This window comes from Pomacea canaliculata, linkage group LG9, assembly GCF_003073045.1.
Source record: "Pomacea canaliculata isolate SZHN2017 linkage group LG9, ASM307304v1, whole genome shotgun sequence".
Classification (NCBI taxonomy): Eukaryota; Metazoa; Mollusca; class Gastropoda; order Architaenioglossa; family Ampullariidae; genus Pomacea; species Pomacea canaliculata.
Window position 1 is genome coordinate 10904256 of NC_037598.1, and position 22060 is coordinate 10926315.

The 22060-nt window shown below is 37.7% G+C and overlaps 2 protein-coding genes across 2 annotated transcripts; one reads left to right on the forward strand and one right to left on the reverse strand.

Moving 5' to 3' along the window:
* Positions 1 to 1398: 1398 nt before the first annotated feature.
* On the reverse strand, positions 1399 to 17120 carry LOC112571669 (trichohyalin-like). The gene is given in 22 exon segments (XM_025250850.1): positions 1399 to 2807; positions 3240 to 3326; positions 5014 to 5732; positions 5969 to 6151; positions 6419 to 6703; positions 7151 to 7295; positions 8702 to 8863; positions 9166 to 9253; positions 9710 to 9774; positions 9776 to 9957; positions 10528 to 10600; positions 11091 to 11178; positions 11417 to 11597; positions 11959 to 12031; positions 12148 to 12696; positions 13084 to 13196; positions 13869 to 14026; positions 14322 to 14499; positions 15007 to 15301; positions 15501 to 15526; positions 15727 to 15785; positions 16974 to 17120. Coding segments are annotated over 22 exon segments (3792 nt in total). The 5' UTR covers positions 16988 to 17120; the 3' UTR covers positions 1399 to 2738.
* A 43-nt stretch (positions 17121 to 17163) lies between these two features.
* Positions 17164 to 21920, forward strand: LOC112572077 (39S ribosomal protein L46, mitochondrial-like). Its single transcript, XM_025251602.1, has 6 exons — positions 17164 to 17276; positions 18196 to 18403; positions 19124 to 19251; positions 20292 to 20434; positions 20762 to 20887; positions 21697 to 21920. The coding sequence occupies exons 1-6, from the start codon at positions 17216 to 17218 to the stop codon at positions 21847 to 21849; spliced, it is 819 nt and encodes a 272-aa protein (XP_025107387.1). The 5' UTR covers positions 17164 to 17215; the 3' UTR covers positions 21850 to 21920.
* The last annotated feature ends 140 nt before the right edge of the window (positions 21921 to 22060 follow it).

Sequence of the window (22060 nt, forward strand, 5' to 3'; positions counted from 1 at the left end):
GGATCGCATGGGTTAAAAGTTCGGGTACGAGGCACTTCTCAGAAGATGACTGCCGCCATTGTTTCACGACTACGTCCTGCCGATCATCCGATGGATCACCTGTCGCAGGTTGGTCTCTCCTCTGTCAGAGACTAAAGTCGATCGAGCGATCGTTTAAAACTTTCACAATCTTTAGTGCATGGTCACTATAGCTCTCTTTGCTCGACTCATTGATTGATACCTATGAATTTCACATTGTTCATTCCGGAGAAAATCTTTAGAGTCAATTTCTTTCTCCAGATCGTCCATACTTGAGTTGGTTGGTTGGTTGTTGTTGTGAAAGGGAAAGCGCTTCCACCTGAAGGCGATTTCGCACAATTGACTTGGCATGAGTGTCTCTTATATACAATTCTTGGCATAGCGTTCTTATTGAGTAACATCAATGACCATTACACTAATTACCTATCAGCAGGCGGTGCTATGCATGTAGTGACCTCCACATCTGTCCACACCCCAAACACATTTAAATGTTAAATTTAAATTAAAATTAAAATTTAACCGACGCCCCCCCAAAAAAACAAAACAAAACAAAACAACAACTCACTTTTCCCTGGTTCATTAAAGGCAGTTAATTAAAGGCCCACAACTCCACACCCGTCGCTAATATAAACTGATTCCCCAAAAAACTAAATAAATAAAAAAAAAACACCCTCAAATATCCCTATCATCCGGTTCATTAAAGGCTGTTCGTTACCGTTACACAACTCAACGCCCTACTCCCCTGTGAATAATAGATGGTACCCGAGCCTTGCTCCCCTCTGTTCAAGAGGATCGACCGATCTATGACGCACTTCCGTTACTCTATGAGAACGTTCCGTCACGGAGTTACATTCAACAAAGCTTTCGTAGCTCAGAATGCTTGTTTGTTATCATTACTAAAAACAGACTACTTTCATATAAATACTTTTAGCTTTAAAAACTTCATTTGAATAGCTTTTACCCACACGAACTGTGTCGATGTCAAGTGCTTGATACAATTCTAAACCGGAAAAGGCTCGAACACCATTTTGCTGATCACGTGACCAAAAATTTTGTTGTCACATGGGCCGAGAACTGCTCCATATAACCCAGTGTGTTATCATCAACAGAATTCTTGTCTAGCTTCAATGAACTCCGATCATTTTGAAGTTTGGATATTTTTTGTTCAGTTCGTCAGTGGTTTTCTCTTAGCTTTTAGTTTTTCAAAGTTCTCACCTTGTGCTTTAAATTGTTCTTCCATTCATTCTTTCCATGAATCTTGTGATAGGAGGTTCCGAGACATTGAAAGAGAAAGAGTGTGTGTGTGCGCGCACACGTATGTGGGTGTGTGCGTGCCAACATAAACCAATGACTAAAAAAATTTTAAATATACAATACATAAAAACTACAAAAAATAATCTTTAATAACACCCATCATCTCTATAACAGGAGTACTTCAAGTGAATACAGACGGCAAAGCTCCAGGATCTTACTGAATAACAACCTGTCATCAAACAAGCCATGTCCATACACCTGATGCAAGTAAAACCCTACTTGTAAGGCTAAGAAACATTTCCCACATGAGAACTATACGTAAGACTGTCATGTGTTTCAACTAGTACATTACATCACGAATAACCACATGAGCAGAAAGAATATTTCAGCAGTATAATGTGGTAACACATTGCGACCAGTGTTTTTTTCCCACTGTACATGTTGAATGATCAGTCTTTAAGTTTATTCATGTCAAGTTTAAAGATCCTCTCACCTGCAATCTAAACAATCTCTCTGTATACTGATGCATCTTGAAAAAATACAATTATTAGCTAAATCGTTACAAATATTTTTGATGTACATATATATGTCAGGACAAAATACAAAAATATTCAGCACATATAGTAACTGTAACAAGGCTTACCAGACCTGTGGGCTACATAATAGGCCATTATTTGTCATAGTGCAAATTTAATAATAAGACTTCTAAGCAGTACATGACACCTGAAGCACAAATCATGAAAAGTGTTTGAATTCAGCCAAACAAGGTTTTTATAAAAACCAATAATTTTTCTTGTCTTTCGAAATGAAAACTAAGACAAAGCTCATCATTGGTTACTTGCTAAAACTGCAAAATGTGGACTTTTAATCATGCAACTTAGTAGAAAAAAATCTTCAGGATGTCAAAATGAGAAAAAGAGTGGAAAGGACAAGAAATGATGTTTAAGTGATGGAAGAAGACACTGACCATATCAGTAACATATGTTACATGTTACAGTCAGAAATGTTTTTTTCTTTTGGTTTAGAAACTTACCCTCATAAATGCACACCTCACAATTAACCACACATCGCCACTCTCTTCTCATAGCCTCTAAACACTTTTTCCCTCTCTACAGAGAAGTACACACACGACAGACACATGCACAATTTCTACTCTCCCGCCCTCTTTCTCAAACGTTTGTGACAATTAGCTTAATGATAAATAATAATTTAAAGTGCATTAATAATAACAAAATATGACTGCATACCATTATATCAGCTTTATGAATGGTATGACAAATTTGAAATATCTTTTTACATTTATGGTTTCCAGTGTTACATTCTAATAAACATGTTTAAACTCAATATTACTGAATGACATAATGGTGTTGAGTGGAGTTGTGTTATTTTACAAGAAACAATATCACTGTGTATTCAGCAGTATAAACGTTTTTCTTTAACGTCAATTAGCTGCCTTCAAAAAGATCTTAGACTTGTTTTTCGAAGTCACTAGAGGACATGTATGTTTCCAGTTCCCTCTGTCGTTGAATCAGGTTCTGGAACAAGACAAGGAATCATTGCATTATCCATAATCCAGTGTTCAATTATGTGAGCCTACACACACACAGAGTCCTATTTTAACGGAAAACCAGGAGCTATATGTGTTTTGAAGATAACCATACACCACAATTTTCTATATCAATTTCCAGCTTCCAATTTCCACGCAAACTTTTTAAGCCTCAGTTGGGTGTAGTTAATACCACCCTCCCTCTTCAAATTGATAACTATTTCTAGCACTAATCCATCCTAACCACTGTACTATCCTAACACTATGCCCAACCAGCTCCTCAGTTCCCATAAGGATGTACACAATGTCCCATGCATGCACACACAGCTGCTCAAATAAATCCACACATCTGTGAAAAAAAGCAGAAAGATAAAAAGAGGACATCCTAAACTACACACACCTCTGCTCCCCGTATACCAACCTGTTTAAGGGTAGACAACTGTTTTAAGATAAGATCCTGACGAGCTGTGGGGTGCTCTGTAACAAGGCTGGGGTTTAAAATCGGGTCCTGAAGACAGACAATAAAAAAACATATGTACACTGATCCTCAATTTTATAAAAAGCTGTGCATCATAGATACACAATAATCCGTCATTCAACCAAAATATGCCTTTTATGCACTTTAACTTGTTACTTTTTCTCCTTTTAGTATGCATGGTTATTTTTCTTCCTGTATTCTTTATATTTGTCTTACTCTAGTGTCACGTCGTAATTTTATGTGGGACATAAAATCGCCCACAGTGATGTCTGGTCTGGAACAGTCGACAAACCAGAGACCCCTTAAGTAATTAAAGGGGGGCTTATGTACCAGCTTTTAGAGACGTTTTATGTGAGGTAGAGGTCCGTAAGTGGCTAGAGTGAGCCAAGCGTGAACAGCTGCCCGTCCAAGGTGTTGATGTCGTCTGTGGCCAACGGAGCGTCTTGACGGGATCACCTGACCTGCCGGCTACACAGAGACTAAACATCTCTTCTGCACCTGGCTACTTGTGATGGTGCATGTGTTCGTTCAATGACATCCCTTACTGCATGCAGTATGTGTAAAGTGACCAGACGTCCCGCATTTGGCGGGACAGTCCCGCTTTTGACCTCGTGTCCCGCCTGAATATGGGCGACGCTAATGTCCCTTTCTGGCAAGTCCATCAAATGTCCCGTTTTTTGACGTGAAGACACCATCACGTGTCCCGCTTTCTCTGTCACCTTAAGTATGTGTGTGTGTGAATGTCCGAATTCAAGACCAATCCGAATGGTTCGCGGATTTTTTTTCTTTTTTGCAGATATCGATAGATATAGGCGATGTAAAAATAACCTGTAAATTTCAGCCTCCAAAATCCACCCGTTAATTAAGTATCCGGTAACAAAGTACGCGACTCGCACTGCGATCACGTCACGCTAGTACATCAATCCCAACATTGCCAGCAATCAACACCAAACAGAGAGAGAGAATGAGCAATTTTTTGGACGCTGAAAGTCTTGTATTTATAGTGCTATAGCAGCATTTTTTTCAGAACCAGAGGAAAATGCACAACTAAAACCGAGCATGTTCCAGCCGAAGGTTCCCCCGTCTCAACTACATCGGAGGCGCATGGCTTGAGACTGAAAGGCAGAGAATCGGGAGAAAGTCGAAAAGTTTGGGTTAGAGGACCATCACACAGGGGGTGAGTTATTGGCAACAGAACGTTGGGACTGCCAGCTGTCGTCGTGAAACTGAAGGAGAGGGTGCACCTTGCCTTCAACATGGCATACCTTAAACTATATAAAGGTACTTATGATCATGTACAAGAGCACACAGATATGTATGTGTACATACCCACACACAAATAAACGATAATAATACATTTATATAGCGCCTTTCTCCAGCATCAGCCGGAATCCAAGCGCTCTACGTGTGCGAGCACACTTTTGACGACAAACATTAAATGCACCTTTATGAACACAATACACAGCTAAATATAAATAAAGTTGATTGATATAGCATTTTACCCAACATCAAAAGGCACATGCGAAGCGAATCACAAAAAACAAAAAGCACACATCAGATAACAATAATTGACGCTGGTTTCAAATACAAAGAGACCACTGCCCTCCCTGTAACTGTAGCCACTCATACATACAAAAGCTCTAATACACACAGAGACATGTATAAGTACTTGAAAAGATGCCTTTTTTCCTTGCATCGAAAGTCGGCCCGGACTCACCTTCCCTGAGGGAACAGGGTGTCGCTGTCTCTCACTGTGCATGTCCAAGTGGCCACCATAGTCTGCTGGATGCAAATTTTTATGGTACCGCTGGCGTGCTCGTGTGATGTGACTGTTCTCTCTCGACGGCGGGATGGGTTCCTCTGCTCGAAAAGGGTCCAGAACGTCTGCTGTGCGCATTATCGGGATGAAGTCCGTCTCTCTGGTTGGCACCAGAATGTTACCTTTATCATCCAGATCGGGCTCTGCAATATGATGATGCTTGTCGCTGAGGGCACTGGTATTATAGTCTGCTTCAAAGTTTTCTGCGGGATTTTTTCCGACCTTGTGCCGGACTGCTGGGACTGGGGGTGAGCGACTGCGAGATGGCTGAGACTTTGCAGTACGACTCGCAGGTGAGCCTGGCCGGTGTGTCACTTCGGTGTTTGAAACTGGAGACGATCTCCTCCTGAGCTCTCGTCCCCTCGGGTGCTCCGGTTCATGCCCTTTCTCCTCACCTTCAATCTCCTGGTGGTGCCCGGGTGAACGGTCCCTTGGCGAGCGTTTATCTGAGGGTGTGATGTGTTTGTTGAGTTCAACAAGGTAGTGCAGTTGACGTTCACGCTTAGCCCGTCGCTCCTGACTCTGTTGCTGCTTTTGCTCAAGAAGCAGCTCCTTCTCTGACTGTCTGATTGCTGGCTTCCTCTGCTGATTTTGGTAATTCCAAGAATGGACTTTTCCTGGGAACATAACGTCCATTGTTGATGTTAGTTCCACAGTATTCAGTAAACCAATAAACGCCATTTATCATGCATGCCTTGTAGTGCTCTGAATTTCTAGAGCAAAGAAATCGTTTACTAAGAAGGAAATATATCCTTATATATGTTTTTTAGGTACATGCATGTGTGCACGCAACTGTGTGTGTGGGTTGCACGCGAGCATATGATCGTGTGAGTAGAACAAGCTCTTTGACTACCTTTAGACCTTGCATCTTTGTTTGCAGAGCGTTGTTGTTTGCTGGACAGCGAGGTCGACTTCTGTTCATGCAGCCTGTGAGTCTCCGCACTTTTCACCTGAACATGCTTCCTTGTGGGCTTGGCACGATACTCAATGTCCACTTCACTGCTTTCCCTGCGTAAAGCCAATCCCAGCTCTTCTTCTGTTATCACACAGATATTTCTTGTTACAAGAATAAGCAGTTGCAACTCTTCAAATTCAAATGAATAATGATTGCAGGTTTGGCTCAAGTCCTGTTTCTCAACTTTACATTTACATAATCAGACCAATTTTCTGCATCCAACTTTCTACTGTTTTCGATTCTACAAATACTAAACATACTATAGTCAAAATTTACTTATTGGTTCTGGATTCGTAACTAAGATCACTAAATAAGATCACTCACTGCAAATCTAGCATTTGAATTCACCTGTCTGAGTCGCAAATTCCCGACGAGGGCTGTTGGGGTCGCTCCGAGTTTGACTGGGCTTTCTATACCGACTTGGGGTTAACACTCTGTTTTCTATGTACGGATGGTGAGATGCCGGCTGTGAGGCTGTCTCCTGACTGTGGACATCCGGAAACACTTCATTGCTTTTTCTGACACTTGGCATAGAATCAGGAACCAGGGTGTTGCCATGATCACGAGATGACAAGGAGAGACCAGGAACTGTAGCTGGATCACCAGCAACATGCTGAAGTCTTGGTGTGATGGCTATGTAGCAGTAAAGAATAGTATAAAGACGACAGTTACTGTGATTTTTTTTTTAAAAACAGGCATGTCATTACATAATTTTTGGCATTGAAGCATGACTGAAAGCTTAACAGCTCTAAGAACCAGCATGACACACTGTATCAGCATGATGTGAATGCTAGAGAAGTAAAACAAAGTTTTTTTCTGATAAAGTTTATAAAACTGAGGCTCTCTTATGTTTGAGAAATTTTATTATCCCCTACACCTTATTTAAACGCTGTACAATTGCTCCATAAGACCCAGTTATCTAAATGTCGGATTCCAATGGAGTAAAAGTAAAAAAGAAAACATTGTTACTACTTTTTACTACTTTAAGGAAACATAAAATCATGAAAGGCAGTGAAATCAGTCTATAAACTACCTTTCAACAAGCACCTTTAAGTTTTAGATGCTGAGCATTCAGCTTACCGTCATAGTGTGCCTTCAAGCTGCTGACATCATGTCCGGCTTGCTGGAGGGTCGCCAGCCGCTTTATCATCCGCTGCTCCTGGGCACGCTCCTTTTCAGCATCCATCATGTGCTTCAGTTCCTCCACTTTCTTCTGGCGTGCCTCCTGCACACAATTTTCTCATCAACGTACCATCCAATAAATACACTTTCTTCCAGATATCCATGCATTTGATGATTTTTTTTCCCTGAAGCTGCATTCAGATTTTAACAAACAAACAAAAATAGGAGGCATAATAGCAAGGAAACTGACAGATGCAGTTAGCAGGATTACTTGGTTTCTTTATGATGAGCTTTGTCATTATTAGTGTTCATCAAAGACTTTACCTACTACAAAACAAGATCAGTGAATTAATTGATGGCTTCCTTAAAACTATATGCGTTTATCAGAATGGCAATCTGAGTTGTACTGATCATGCAGTCACACATTTGCATTTGACATTCTTTCTCCTGGAAGATTCATTTCTTTTTACCGCGCAGTTTAAACCAGTGTCACTATTGTCATAGATTCTTTGTATGATTTTGCAGAATGTACTAGATCGATGTTATACTGCTTATGCAAACAATTGTAAGCAGCACTTTATAAAATATTTTCTTGAGTGCAAGATTGTACTTTTACAGTACAAGCTAAAAGGAACAGTATAGAAACTATGCTTCATGGCATGACAAAGAAACATGATGCATACAAGCATTAAAAAGAAGATAAAAAGTGATGGATTGGTGACCAGCCATTAGGTCTGCTTAATTTTTTTTTTAAATGTAGTTTCTACATTTTTTAAAGTTTTATTCCTTTCTAAAAAAACAAACTTTCATTTTATAATTTCTGTCATACATCATTAAGTTGTAATTCTTGATAGTTCACTATGGTATCTTATTATAAGAAGAATGCTTAGTTTAGGTCAGCAATGATTTGTCGCTTTACTTTAGAACAAAACACTTATTCTACTAACTTACGAGTTGTTTAGGTTTCAGATTCAAAACTGGTAAATGTGGATTATGATATTACTGTGTAGCGGAAAGCCCATCTTCAAGGTCCCCATGTTTATGTCAGTATTTCACAAAATTGCATAATGATGGCCGTATGTCACCAAAAATGTATTATGCAGAAGAAATATTACTTTAAATTATAAAATTACATAAAGAAAACACAGCAGTCCATTTTGCGATATTAATTAACATAGTTGCAGAAAAAGCCCCCTAAGAACTACAAACATGCAGAAACACATGCACACAACCCCACTACACACCCACTATTGTTATTATCAAAAACATCAAACTCCAGCTCAAGTTTCTTTTTATTGGAGATAAAAATAATAAAATATTTTATATGCACAGTCAACAACAAATTTATATTCTTCTTGATTTCAAACATTGTCAGAATTACAAACATAAATGTTTAAACAATGAAAAGTAATAATCTGATGCTTTAAATAAAATGTCAAAACTTGCAGCTGAAGTGTTTACTTATTTCTTTGAAAGTCGCGATCGTCTATTCTGCTGACTTCTACACACCTCTTTCTGCCTCAGTTTATTCTGCTCTGTCATCAGCTGACGCTGAAAGTGCTCTCGTTCGGCTGCCAGCCGCTGTTCTTCTTCTGCATCCTCCTTCCACTTTCTCGATTGCTCTTCTCGCTTTAAGCGCTCCTTTTCTTCAATCTGTGACTTGATGGCAGTCTATAAAAACAAAAATCACAATAAGACAAATTTAGATAAAATAAGTTAAGAAGATGGCGTAAAAGACATAACTGTATTATGTGTGAACATGTATGTGAATATGCAAATATGGATGAAAGTTTTTAACTGAGAGAGAGAAGAAATTAAAAAATTCAGGTAAGTACATTGAGAACTTGAAGAAAGAAGAGAAGCAGCAAAAATAAAAAAAAAAAAAAAAAAAACCCTAACCTTTTTACAAAAAGCTAGTTTGTTATGTCTTTTATAGCTGCTTAAAAGTCTCATTTCAAGAAAATATCTCAAACCTGGTACTCCAAGTATTGCTTGCGTTTGATTTCCAACTCTTTCCGTGTGACTGGGTCAACATAAACGTTCTGCCCACGAAGAAAAGACCTGACCACAGAGAAAAAAATGGTCACAAAAATAATATATTTAATGTCCTGAATCAAATACTCTACACACAATAAGTTGTGAGGGCAAAAACAAAAAACAGATGTCATGTGGCAAAAGCTGGTGGTTCAGCATCAAAATCTGCAATTTTGATCATTTTATTTTTTAAGTGATTCTAAGGTGACCCCAAAAATCCCCCAAATTACACACACAGGAATAGTAAAATGACAGTTATGAACAACCAGAAGAGGAAGCAGAATTTCTAAATGAGGTAAATAGGTAAATGAAAAAAACACACTAGTGTACACACACTAGAACAGAGATCAAACCCAGAAATTATCCTGTTTGTGGTATTCACTGGCTGAGTGGTTTTAGTAAAAATGTTGAAGATGAAGGTATAAATCTCAGGGTTAGGGTTAGTGAAATAAAAAAGACTTCAAAAGAAAATACCTCCTTTACCTGGGTTCAGAGTCATCCTGTGTGACACCATCCTGTGGCTGTGGTGTGCTGCTGACATGACCACTTGGGAGATCAGCATGAGCCAAGTGCTGAGACCGGTCTGTCGTCAATGGCAGCAGGATGAGAGTTGAAGTGATTAGGTGCTGACCTTGTGTCTTGAGTAAACCTTTCACCCCATGTCTCTTCTGATGCCTGTTGCTTCTCTTTCAGTCGCAGACGAGCCAATTGCTGTTCTTCCCGCTGTTTGTCTGACAAAACAGTGAGTGTGGCATGAAGTTATACCAACAAGTTGACAACTATCACATATCCTTACTTTTGCTCTATGTATTATAGATAAGGAACTTTCAGTATCAAGATACCTGACAATAAGTGTACAAGACAAAAATATCTTACATGTTTATTACAACAACACAAGTCTGAATTAAATTATGTTATTAATGTACATCTATAGTTATATATGTTGCAATATAATTAAACAATATCAGACAACCTTCAACTGAAATGGACAGAACAGAGAAACATGGAACAAAGAAGGATGAATGTATACAGACAAAGAAAACCAAAAGTGAGAGAAAGAATATTTATATGAAAGGCAATCAGACTGACAGCAATGCAAACGTCATTAGCACCTTCAGCATGCTGGACACCTTGAATACACTAGCTGAATCATTAGCAAGTAAACCATTTTTAAAGGCCTGAAGATGATTCTTGCCTAAAATATGGCAAGTTTCATACAGTAGATAAAATCAGACCAAGAATAGCTCACCTGCAAACTAAAGTAGGAAAACTCAAGTGAAAAAGACCAGAAGGGAACTTACTCAGTTCTTCCAGCCACACCCTCTTTTCTTCCTCCTGCTTGCTCTTAATGTGGTCATTCTGGGGTGCTGCCTCCTGAACAATTCATGTGATCCTATTTTACTTTTGCTTTCTTCTGATTAAATGATTATGCAAGATTGTTTATTATATTTTTGTTGCTAATGTTTTATTTATCATTTTCAAAATACCACCTCATTTGAATTATGGGAAATGTCCACATATGCACCACAGTGTGGAAGACTGTGTGCATGAGTATGTGAAAGGCATCTGAATGCATCCATTTAGCCGCAGTGTTTGTACACTGGTAGGATAGAGGTAAGGAATGAAATGCATATACAAGAATAGTGGAAGCAGCAAAGAAGAGATATATAAAGATGCATGAAGGTCAGATAGATCAGAATTTTAGAGAGCCATTCCAAAGGTGAAAAGATCAAGAGGAGAAATTTAAGAAGTACTAAAAAATCTGATCAAAAACAATTCACTACTGTCAAGACAGAACCTAAAAGCTCAATATAAAAAAATGACTAAATACTGGGTAATGGGTGCTGAAAAAAAAAATACTAACCCCAATCAGTATAGAAGCTCTCATGGCTGGGGGAGGTAAATCTTGACTGGAAGTGTTTGTTGGGGTGTTCTGGAGCTTGATTCCTGTCCTGGCATTATAGCAATGACAAATACATGTACATATGAGCAAAGGACTTACTAGGGAAGAGTCAAAGGAAGCTTTCACTCTACTGATTCTAGTGGAGTTCAATGTTCTCAAATTGCCATCCCATGCCACTATCCTCGTATCCCCAACACATGCATAATAAAGGGGCTTGTGCTGATAGACTTTTTGACCCAACCCATATTCATAGATGCTTGGAAAAACCAGAAATCATCTTCATTCACCTGAACTCAGTTGTGCCTGAAGCTTGTTGAGTAGATGGTGGGAGCTGAGGTGGCTGAGGTGTCACATGAGCCTTATGGACATTTTCATGAACAAATCGGTCAGCCCAAGTGTCATCAATACCTTTCCGCCTGCGTTCTTGCTCCTTTTGTTTCTCAAGCCGCTTCTCTTCTCTCTGTCGATCTGCATGATGGAAATATAGTGAACATCAGCTGCAGTCTTTTTGGTATATTGGATAAACAGTTTCACCTTAAGTCAACAATTTGGTACCTATAACCCTACTGCATTTGATTGTAAACAATCATGATGATTGAAAGGAATTCAACAAATAATTAGCTGGCATTTTTTTACTAGTAAAATACTAATACTAAACAAATAAATAGCTGCAAATAAGGTAAATAAGAAATTTAACAAGAAATAGTTGGCATTGATACTGGAAAATGAATTAAATAAATAACAGGCATTATTACTCTCAGATAAGCTCCACCATTGTCCACCATGTCCTACTACTCAAAACAAAGGTAAGCAACTGCTGACTGCCTACCTAACTCTTCCAGCCACTTTCTTCTTTCCTCTTCCTTTTTGGACATAAAGCCTCTGCTGTCTGGTTCTGACTCCTGTAAAAGCCAGAAAGAAAATGAAGTCAAACTGACATGTACTCATGTGCTGTAACACCTCTCTCCTTCCCTCATGTACTCATGTATCCATCCATGCACGGACTGGCATTACTTACCCCTATTTTTAGGGATGTCTGCATGGCAGAAGGTGCAGTGCTATAAACATCAGGCAGTTTGATACTTGTTGCCTCGCTCTTCTCAGCCTCTTTTTTCCCAAACCTGGTGGCAGAACCATCCCTTATTCTACTTAGATCATCTCTCCTTCCAAGCCTCTCGTCACCTTTTGTCTCTTTGTTCTCCTCTCTCCTTTCCTCCCATCTCTTATCTCTCTTCTCTTTTGTGCTTGTTTTCAAATCTTTACCATCGCCTTTCTTGTCTTCTCTCCTCTCATCTTGCTTTCCTTTTCTTTCCCTTTTCCACTCTTCTGTGTCTCCTTTCTGCTCTTTGTCATCTTTCTTTTGGTCTTGATTGAATGTTGGACGACGATTTCCTTTCTTTTCCAGATGACTTGTAGCTTCCTCTTCATTAGAATTGGACTCTTTTTGCAAGCGAGATTTTTTCTCATTTTTCTTTTTCTTGTCTTCAGGATGTTCTGCTTCTTTTGAGGCAAAGAAGGCCCGGTATTTCACTTCAATGTCATCAACTGCCTGATCTTGTTGTTCTTGCTGCAATTCAACGACACAAATGAGATGGAAAGATTGTCATTGCTTTATAACAATACTGATTATTCAATTTCCAGTCAGACCATTAAGATGACTAAAGGAAAAAAAAAATGGATTTTACAGGCTAAAATTTGAAAAAAAAAACAGATTAATAAAATAAAAAATCAGTACATCTTTACAAAGAAATGTGTGTGTGTGTTTTCAGTCTTCATGAGAGCACTCCAAATCATGTATTATGTGCAGAAACAAAAGCATATGTAGAAGCACCACATCAATTATACTAAGATTCCTTCAAATAATTATGCTTGCTAGTGCTTCTGCCGTCATTAAGAATCACTACCGTTATTCTTAACACACCATGATGACTAACAGCCCAAGAGATGCTCTGACCTCATTTGATGTCTTCTTGATTTCCTTCTGCTCTAAGTGTCTCAGTGGAGCACCAGCACCTGGTTTACCCCATGGGTCATATATTTCTTCGTTTTGTGTGGCTGCTGCTGCTGCTACAGATTAAATATTTAAAAAAAACAGCAAATGACAATAAAAAATATGGTCTGCAATTTGGGGAAACCGTATCATTATTAGATTTAAAAACATTACAATGCTGAACAAGGACTGAAAGAGACTGGTGACACCAGGGTGACCCCCTCCCCCTCTTGAGCAAAAGCCAGTCAAATGTTATTTGTCACAATTACATTTAAAGTCACAAAAAGTTGAGGTACTCACTGGATAAAAAGGACCGAGAAGTATTTGATACACATGACAGATTTTTTCTAAATTTTTATCAAATAGATTTTTCCTTTTTTTTTACAGTATCATCAGCTTAATGGTTCAGAAATCATAACAAATAGATTGTCATTATCAGGTAGAACTTAAAAGACACATCATTGATGCTAAAATAATATAGATTTTTGTAAACAAAATTTCATCTTAGAAGTTGAAAAAAATAGTTTTTAATGAATGCCTTCTTAGGTTCTGAAATTTCAAAATTAAATATTCTAAATATTTTTATCACTGGCAATTGCTCAAGTCTTTCTTCCACCTCCCACCTTCTCTCTGATCTAAAAAGATCAGATAAAAGTTAATAGGCTAACGATATATAAACTGGTTGTTACTATTAGTAGTAGTACTGTTCTTATGTTTCTTGTTCTTGCAGCATGGAATAAATGTCTTACCTCTCTCTCTCTCCCACTGCATCCGCTTCCTCTCTGCGACAGTCATATGTTTCCAGGGAATAGGTGGAGGCACTGAGGGAGCTGGCTGTGGCTCTGACAGTTTAGCAGTTTCACTATAGCCAGTGTTAAAATGCACTTCTTTTTTTGCAGCAGGTCTCCTGAAGCGAAGTGGCAGAATGGTGACATTGCAAATTAACTGATGTAACTAAAATGGAATCTAAAGATCTTTAGCAGTTTATTGCATTAAATCTAAAAAAAAGAAAGAATTAGAAGCGCAGTAAAGAATACAAGATGTGACCTTGAATTTTAAAAAAGGATAATAGGATCACTATAGTCTAATTAAATAATATCCAATTTACTCCACAAGGCTCTTCTTCCAAGACTTCCCCACCCCCCCCCCCAAAAAAAAAGACGAAAAATGACTGAGAAAAGGAATAATAGAAAAGTGCTTACTCAAATGTTTTGTCTCTGGTTGGCTGGTTTTGCTTGTCATTCAACTCTTTCTTGTCCACCAGATCAAACAAGGATGCTTCTCTTTCAACCTCTTCTTCATTGTCAGATGATACTGAGTTACGGATAGTTTCCTGGTCTGCACGAGGTGACTCAAATTGGATTTCATTTGTATCAGTATCTGGACAGTAAAAGGATCACAAAATATCTTTGCAGAAGTTGAATCAATTTCCTTATCTGGATAGTACATGTGCTAAATGCTTCACAAAGACATGCTAAACAGAACATGAATCTAAAAAAAAAAGTACTTATTCAGTACAAAAACATCTGAGATATGATCTAGAAAGGTTTCCATTTGCTTTATCATAAAGACAGAAGAAACAGTAAAGGAATAGCTCTGATATCTGCTCTTCAAAAACAATATATAACCAGGTAACAGATTTTGTTTCAAAAAAACATTTTCTGAGGTCTGTTACGCAAATTGAAATTAACCTGATTTATTTTTAGTACCTGGACATTGAATAACAGATGTCTCAGAAAACTTATGTAAATGCTAGTGAAACATCAAATCTTTTTATTCCAGAACAGTCAAAAATATTTTCAAAACAAAATAAGCTTATACGACAACAGACTTTTTAAAACCTAAAATTTACAAAAACTTTAAAGCAATGTTGATGCTAACACTTACCAATGCTGATGCGAACATGAGAAACATCTCCGGATTTTAATTTTCCAACTGATGCCAAGAGAGAATTGAGCTGGTCTTGTGTCAGAGTTACTGTTCCTGGCTTGATATGGGTTGAGAGCTTGTCACTAGACCTGGTGTGGCCACTGTGGTTATCTTCCGGCTTAGGATGTTGGAACTGTTCTTTGTTCTTCTTGATGAAGTCTTTGGAGGACTTCTTGGTATGAGCAGATTCTGGCATTGTTGGGGGTTCAGGCTTACGGATAGGATGACGCAGTCCTTTAGTCTTGTAGCCAAACTGCCCACATCAAGTTCTTTGGAAAACCTAGCTTCTACAGATGTGAGTACCTTTCTCTCTCTTCTCACTCTATGACAGGTGTGCGTGTGTGTGTACATGTGTACACATAACATGCAAGCATAACCAGTAACTACAATTACACATGCATTACAAAAACAGGTAAATATTGAATTAGACATTAAAAAAATAAATTGCCTACCTTCCGTGAATTCTGTTTTGATGCTTCTGTCAAAAAAAAATATCAATAATAAAGCTCATTCTGCTGATTGTCATTGCTGCTTATATTTAAAAGTTAATACAAGAACATTTAAGCTAATCTTACTCAATGAAAAATATTTACCTTCAAATATTAACAAATGTATAGTTTATAGTTAGAGAAAGCATAAAAATGTGAAGATTTGCATCTGGTAACTTAATTAGCTTACCTGTCTGCCAAAATATGCCACCTTTTGTACCATTTCTCACTTCGAATCGCATACTAGCCCTGTAAAGTTCAAAATGAAGTATTTTTATCTATTAAACCAAAATAATTATAAATGAAACTCATATTTTCTCTAAACTTTATTTTATAAAATAATAATTGTAGCACTCTAGTAGTGTACGAAGTAGAATGTCTTTGCCAATTTATTCTAGAATGTTCTGCACGGCAGTAATGTAACAAGGTAGCATGTCTTTGATTGCGACAAAGTAGAATAGAATGTCCTTGTTCCTTTGCATCTGGACTCTAGAAGGTTCTGAAATGTTCAACACTGTTAAATGTTTTTTTTTTTGCTACAAAGTAGAATGTCATTGTTGCGAGGGAGGTCTAGAATGTTGGAGGGTAGGGAGAATAAATAGTAGGACTGACAGTGGGAAGGGAGCTTTGTGAATTTGAGAGAGAGCAGTTAGGCCAGATGCTGAGCTACACTGAATAAAACACACACTTCAGTGCGGAATTCAATCTTTGTTATTTCTGGTACGACAGCCCATTCTACGTAGCCACTTGACGTGTTGGTTACATAATTATAATCATCTATGTGTATGACACTATATCATATTTGTTTGTAATAATGAGTGACAAACTGATGCCATCTAAACTCCCTAGCAATATGCATTTTTATTTTTTTAAATTTTATTTCATTTTGCACTTATTTAAAAACTAGAAAGCTACAGTTATATTTAACACATTTAATTTGTGCATATGAATGTGTTGATTTAATATGTATAGAAAGTATTTCATTATCTGCTTACAATACATACAGCTAACTGCATGAAGCAGACCTGAAATGTAACATGAGATCACTCTTCTCCTCTCACAAACCCATGGTAACTTGCTTTACCAAAGAATCTATATGAACAATTTGAACTAAAAGTAAAATACAAAACCTACCATAACAAGCACATGTACATGGTCCACTAATCTATATCGTAAGATTTAAATAGTTTCATCATCCTGATAATAGGTAATTGTACTTACATCATGATCAATTAGTCAAAAATGTACAACGATGCATTAATACTTCCACGCTTTTACATAAATCACAATTTCTGACATCACAAATTTCGAAGACTATACTGGACATTTTTCCTAACCCCGGCAATGGAGAATCGAATGCCGATTTAGCGTGTTGGAACACGAATCAACTATCACTAAGCACCGACATAAGGGTTTTCAGGAAGAAGAGACACTGACCCTGAACTCGTCATTTCTTAATGTTTCACGTCGTAAACAACAGAAGACTGTGCTACTTCTTCAGTTTTTTTAACTTCGATTCGCCGCCACAGGATTGTTTCCACTGTTGTCAACAACTATTTCCTAAGGTCATGCGCACACACTGTTTCCGTGTATTACAAATTCTTGTATTAGAGTACCTTCCCTTGCACAAGGACATTAACTCTGTTCCTTTTTGCGGTCCGAAGCTGAAATAGTGGAAGATGGCTACACGAATCGCAAGTTCACTGCTGAAAGTAGTGAAAACAAACTCTAGATGTTTGTGTGAGTCTTACATTTTTTAGACTAAAAATTAGATAGCCAAATTGACAATATTGGAAAATTACTTTGTATCGATGAGATAAATTCTTAAGATTTATATTGCCCCAAGTCAGGGCATTCCGATAGGTTAGCTGTCACCAATACTGTAAAGGTCGATTGTCCTAGGTTCAACTTTCGTCTCGAGCACGCTGTTCTTTCTCTGCATGTGGCATCTATTTACAGGGCTGGCTGCCTTGCTGTGATATGTATCTTTAGTTGCTGTCTCGGCGTAAAGCTACACTCCCAACCCCCAACACGCACACACAAATAAGTCAAGGCTAAAGGGGAAACAAACGATCACTAATTTGTTAAATACGTTTATCCGTTTGATACATAAAGCTTTACAAATGAACTTTACAAATAGGTATTGAACGTCAGACAGTTTCGGCTTAGCCAAAATTGGTACGAAGTAACATTCGAGCGCACAGATTCATACACATACAAATATTTTGCACCAATTGCAACGCAAACTTGTATAATTAATAATTAAAGCTGCAGAGATCGTTTGAATATGATTAATACGTTTACTTTTTGATGTAATTATTGCAATGAGAATACAAAATACAGGGACTGCATAGAAATTAAAGTGTTACAAAGACTAGCTGATAACTGAAGACGACAGTGGGTGAAATCTGTTTTTATTATCGCTGCTCTCAGGTAAACATTAGGCTAAGAAACCAATGCATTTTTGGTAAAGAGAAAGCTTGAACTTTGCAATAACTTTCCTGTACTTTCCTGGCAAAGCCACGATCATCATGCTATAAGGGTTAATCAAGACAAAATAGTTGCCAACTTTCAAATTCTCTAATTTGTATTTTTTTTAAAAACTCCAGAGGTACCATTTTTTTATATTCATATTTCAATTTTTTGTTCTTTCCAACAGTGGGTGGATGTCAGCAACAACGCTATGTAATGTCAGCTGTCTGTACACCCGGTCAGTGGGATCTGGTGAGTGCTGTGTGCATACAACGTCCACCAGTCATTTCAGCAGAAAAAACAAACATTGAACACCAGTTTGCATCCTTGATGTCTCGGCTGGAGCTGGATAAAAGCCTTCTTTCTGATCATGAGCTTCGAATAAAGGCAGATGAGTAAGTTACTAAGTAGTTATTTCTCTTTGTGCATTTCTACATGAAATATAGGAATTTATTTTTATATTTTCAGAGAATAGTAAAGAATCCTGTTATTCTTTTCTTCAGATAAAAATGATTTAGTTTTGTAAGAGAACTGATAAATGAAAATCGGCTCTTTATCATTCTTCATTCTACTTCATTTGACAAAGCCAGTAATAAGCCTATTATCACTACAGTAGATTTCAGAATGTGAAATACTTAAAGAACAGTGAGATAAGAAAATCTACCCAAACCGTGCATCTTTTTTTGTCAGCTAGGGTGGAAAGAAGAATAATTTAGAGTTTCATTTTTTCCTGAACTTCGTGATTTCTTTTAAAACCAGTATGTTAGATATATATATACACATGTATAGATAAAGTTTAGTTTTAGTTTAGTCCTTGTTATTCCTTGAGGAGCACACCAACACCTCGCCAGCGGACCAGGTTTTGGGCAGCCCTCTTCAGTCGGACCCATGTGGATACAACTTCCGTTGCCTTTCTACTGTTCTTTTCCAAGTCTGCTTGGGTCTGCATAGATATAGAAACTGGGGTGGAAATAAAACCCAGTAATGCACATGCACACACCACGAATGCATGAAAGAAAAAGATAGAAATTTTGAAGACATTGTTAGTTTGCTTTTGACACATATGGAATGGATCTTTCTTGTGGGTATGCTGCAGATCTCTGTCTATTTGACAGGGCTGCTTCTAAGAAACACCAGGAAAGCTTAGAGGAAACTGAGAGAGGGGGAAGACTGACTGCTTTTGATCTAGAGGATGAATGGGAAGCTGAGACCAAACTCTTCTCACCAGCAAGCAGAGTCACAGGTTTTTGAAATAAGTTTTAGTATTTCCTCCATGTAATTGTTATTTACACTGGTATTTCTTTCTCTTATTTCCACCTCAGTGTATTGCTGTGCTAAACATTTGAATGGTCAGGCAAATTTGTACGATTCATTTGTTTTTATTCTGGGAAAAGAAAGATTACAGCAGACCATATACTGAACATGTTGCAAGTGTCAGGCACAGGTAGGCTTGCAGTTTTTGAACAGATTTGCTCCTTTCACTCTGCTAACTGGCAAGTAAGAGAAAAGGAGAGTCAAATTATGTCCCTTGTTACAAAAATAAAATTCAGACTACATTCCAGAAGCATGAGGTGCAGATTTCTGCATCCTGCTCCCAGTGCACATTATAATATGAGAGCAAAACAGCATTCTTTATGAAAGTGAAACAGCAATCTTTCCTCAGGCTGTCCCTCTTGGTGCAAGACAGAAACACCCAATGCAGTCAATCATTATGTTTGAATATAACGAATTTTATATAACACGCCTAAACACCTGTGTGTTCTTTTCACATTTCTTTCTCCCCTGACAGATGTTAATGCTCTCACACAACTCAAGCACAGAAATCATAGCAGGTGCCTTGGATCCTTTGTCATAGGCTAACTGCACTACAATAACAATGTACCTAATAGAAAAAATACATAATTACTGTTATTAGTCATATATGTAATTCAGTATTTATGTCTAGGTAGCAAGTTGAGTATAGTATTGTTGTGCAATTTTGTCTTGCTTGATTTCTATACGTGCATTAAATTTTTCAATTTTGCATCTATTTCAACATTTGAATGAAAGGTTCTAGCAGGGGAATGTTTAGTTTTAAATCTGCAAGAATGTATTATGATTTTGCAATCAACAAAATTAAGTTTAATGCAACCTCTGTTTCAAAGATTATTACTGCATCCACATAGAACAAGATGTTCACTTATTATTTATTATCATCATCCTTGAAACATTTATACATTTGTTTAATATAAAACTCTTGTTTCTCCAAAAGTCATCATTAATTTGTATGATTCTTAATTGTAGAAGCTGACAAAACGAATGACCGGCATTCAGTGGAACGGAAACTTGACCAAACTCTTGTGCTTCTGGTGAAGCATCAGCTTGGGGACAAAGCTCACTGGCTGTTCCCTCAAGGTCCTTATAACCAGGGAGAATCTATGAGACAGGTATACAGCATTCTGGCTGGCCTTTTAAATAATCAAAAAAGTATTTTATCACCTGCAAAGTTTCAGTATTTATATAAAGTGAAGTGTATCTCAATTTTTCTTATGTATTACGATACATGCTATTTGAAAAAAAAAAGTTTTGATCTGCACCTTCTTAGGTTATCATCTTATTGTGAAATCATTGCTTGTGGAGTTTTGGTGGTAAATATGTGCAAAATTTAAATCTTTAGACTCGGAAAACTACAGGCATTGAGCATTTCGATTTCTTCTTCATTTAATTTCATGGTCTCAGAATCAGTAATGCAAAAAATTTTTTTTCTACTGAAGGCAGCAGAGCGAGTTTTGACAAGTCTGTGTGGAAATGACATCCAGGCAACCTTTCTGGGGAATGCTCCATGTGGCTTTTATCAGTATCAATATCCCCCTGCTTCAGGGATGGGAACAGGTGCTAAGGTATGCTCAGAATGTTTAATGGCCTCTATTTCAGATAGTCCTAGTGGGTAAGTTTAGCTGTCTTCTTTCAGCACTGTTTTATCAACCCATGGATGTGTATAGATGGATGGCTGACTGTATGCCAAGGCCAGTGCTTGGCCTCTTGCAAAGTTCTCCACTGCTAGTCTCGGTGAGCCTAAAGCATGTGACTAAACTGGAAACTTTGTACGCACCAGCCTCGATTCTAGTAATTAAGCTGAAACATGGCAAAACTGGAAGCCTCGTTCAAGGAGTTAATTGAAAAAAATCATCTTCGAGTCATCCAGGGATACAGATTCATGATCAACCACAGATGTTTCAGGCTATGAGTAACCATTCCAGTGATGATGATCATGTGAAAAAGCCAATGATATCTGGCTGGGTAACATGGAATGTTCAGCATGGTGCAGTTTTAACTTTTCACCTTCTAAATAGTTTTGAAATGATCAGTAAATGTGCCAAAAATATCTTCATCTGTAGAGAAATATATTAACTATGGCAGTTAGGTAGTTTAAATCAGCAACGATTGTCATGGCCAAACTTTCACTGTACAACAGGAAAGAATGGATTCAAACAGGTGGAACGGTCATAGTACTTGTCAGACTAGATGGAAACCATAAGCGAGGAGTGATCAATAAGGTTGTCAGTATTGTCCATGTTTTTTACCTACCCCTTTTGAGTTGAACCATTCTTTCCTGCCATAAGATAAAAGTTCAGCCTTTAAGCGCTCGTCTTAAATAAGCACCTCCCATGGATGCTTTTTTGGTAACAGCAAACCTTTCTGTGCACAGGTGTTTTTCTTCAAGGCATGGTATCAGCAAGGGAATGTTGTCCCAAATAAGCAAAGTACTTCAGACTTTCTATGGGTGACCAAGGATGAATTGTCAGAGTACTGCCCAAAGTCCTATCTCAAGAGCATCAAAAGATTTCTAGCAAACTTGTGAAGGCAGATTGTATGAATGTTTAACTTAGCTATCCTAATGTGCAAGAATAAATTAAAATACTTTTACATTTATGGTTTTTTTATAGTTTCATAGTGTAGGAGAGATTGTATGTCTCTATGCAAGCACAAAACAAAATGTGACATATAGCATCTGTTCAAAAAGTACAAGGCCAATTCTTGCTCTTTTTTTTTTTTCATGTTTAACTTTAAAC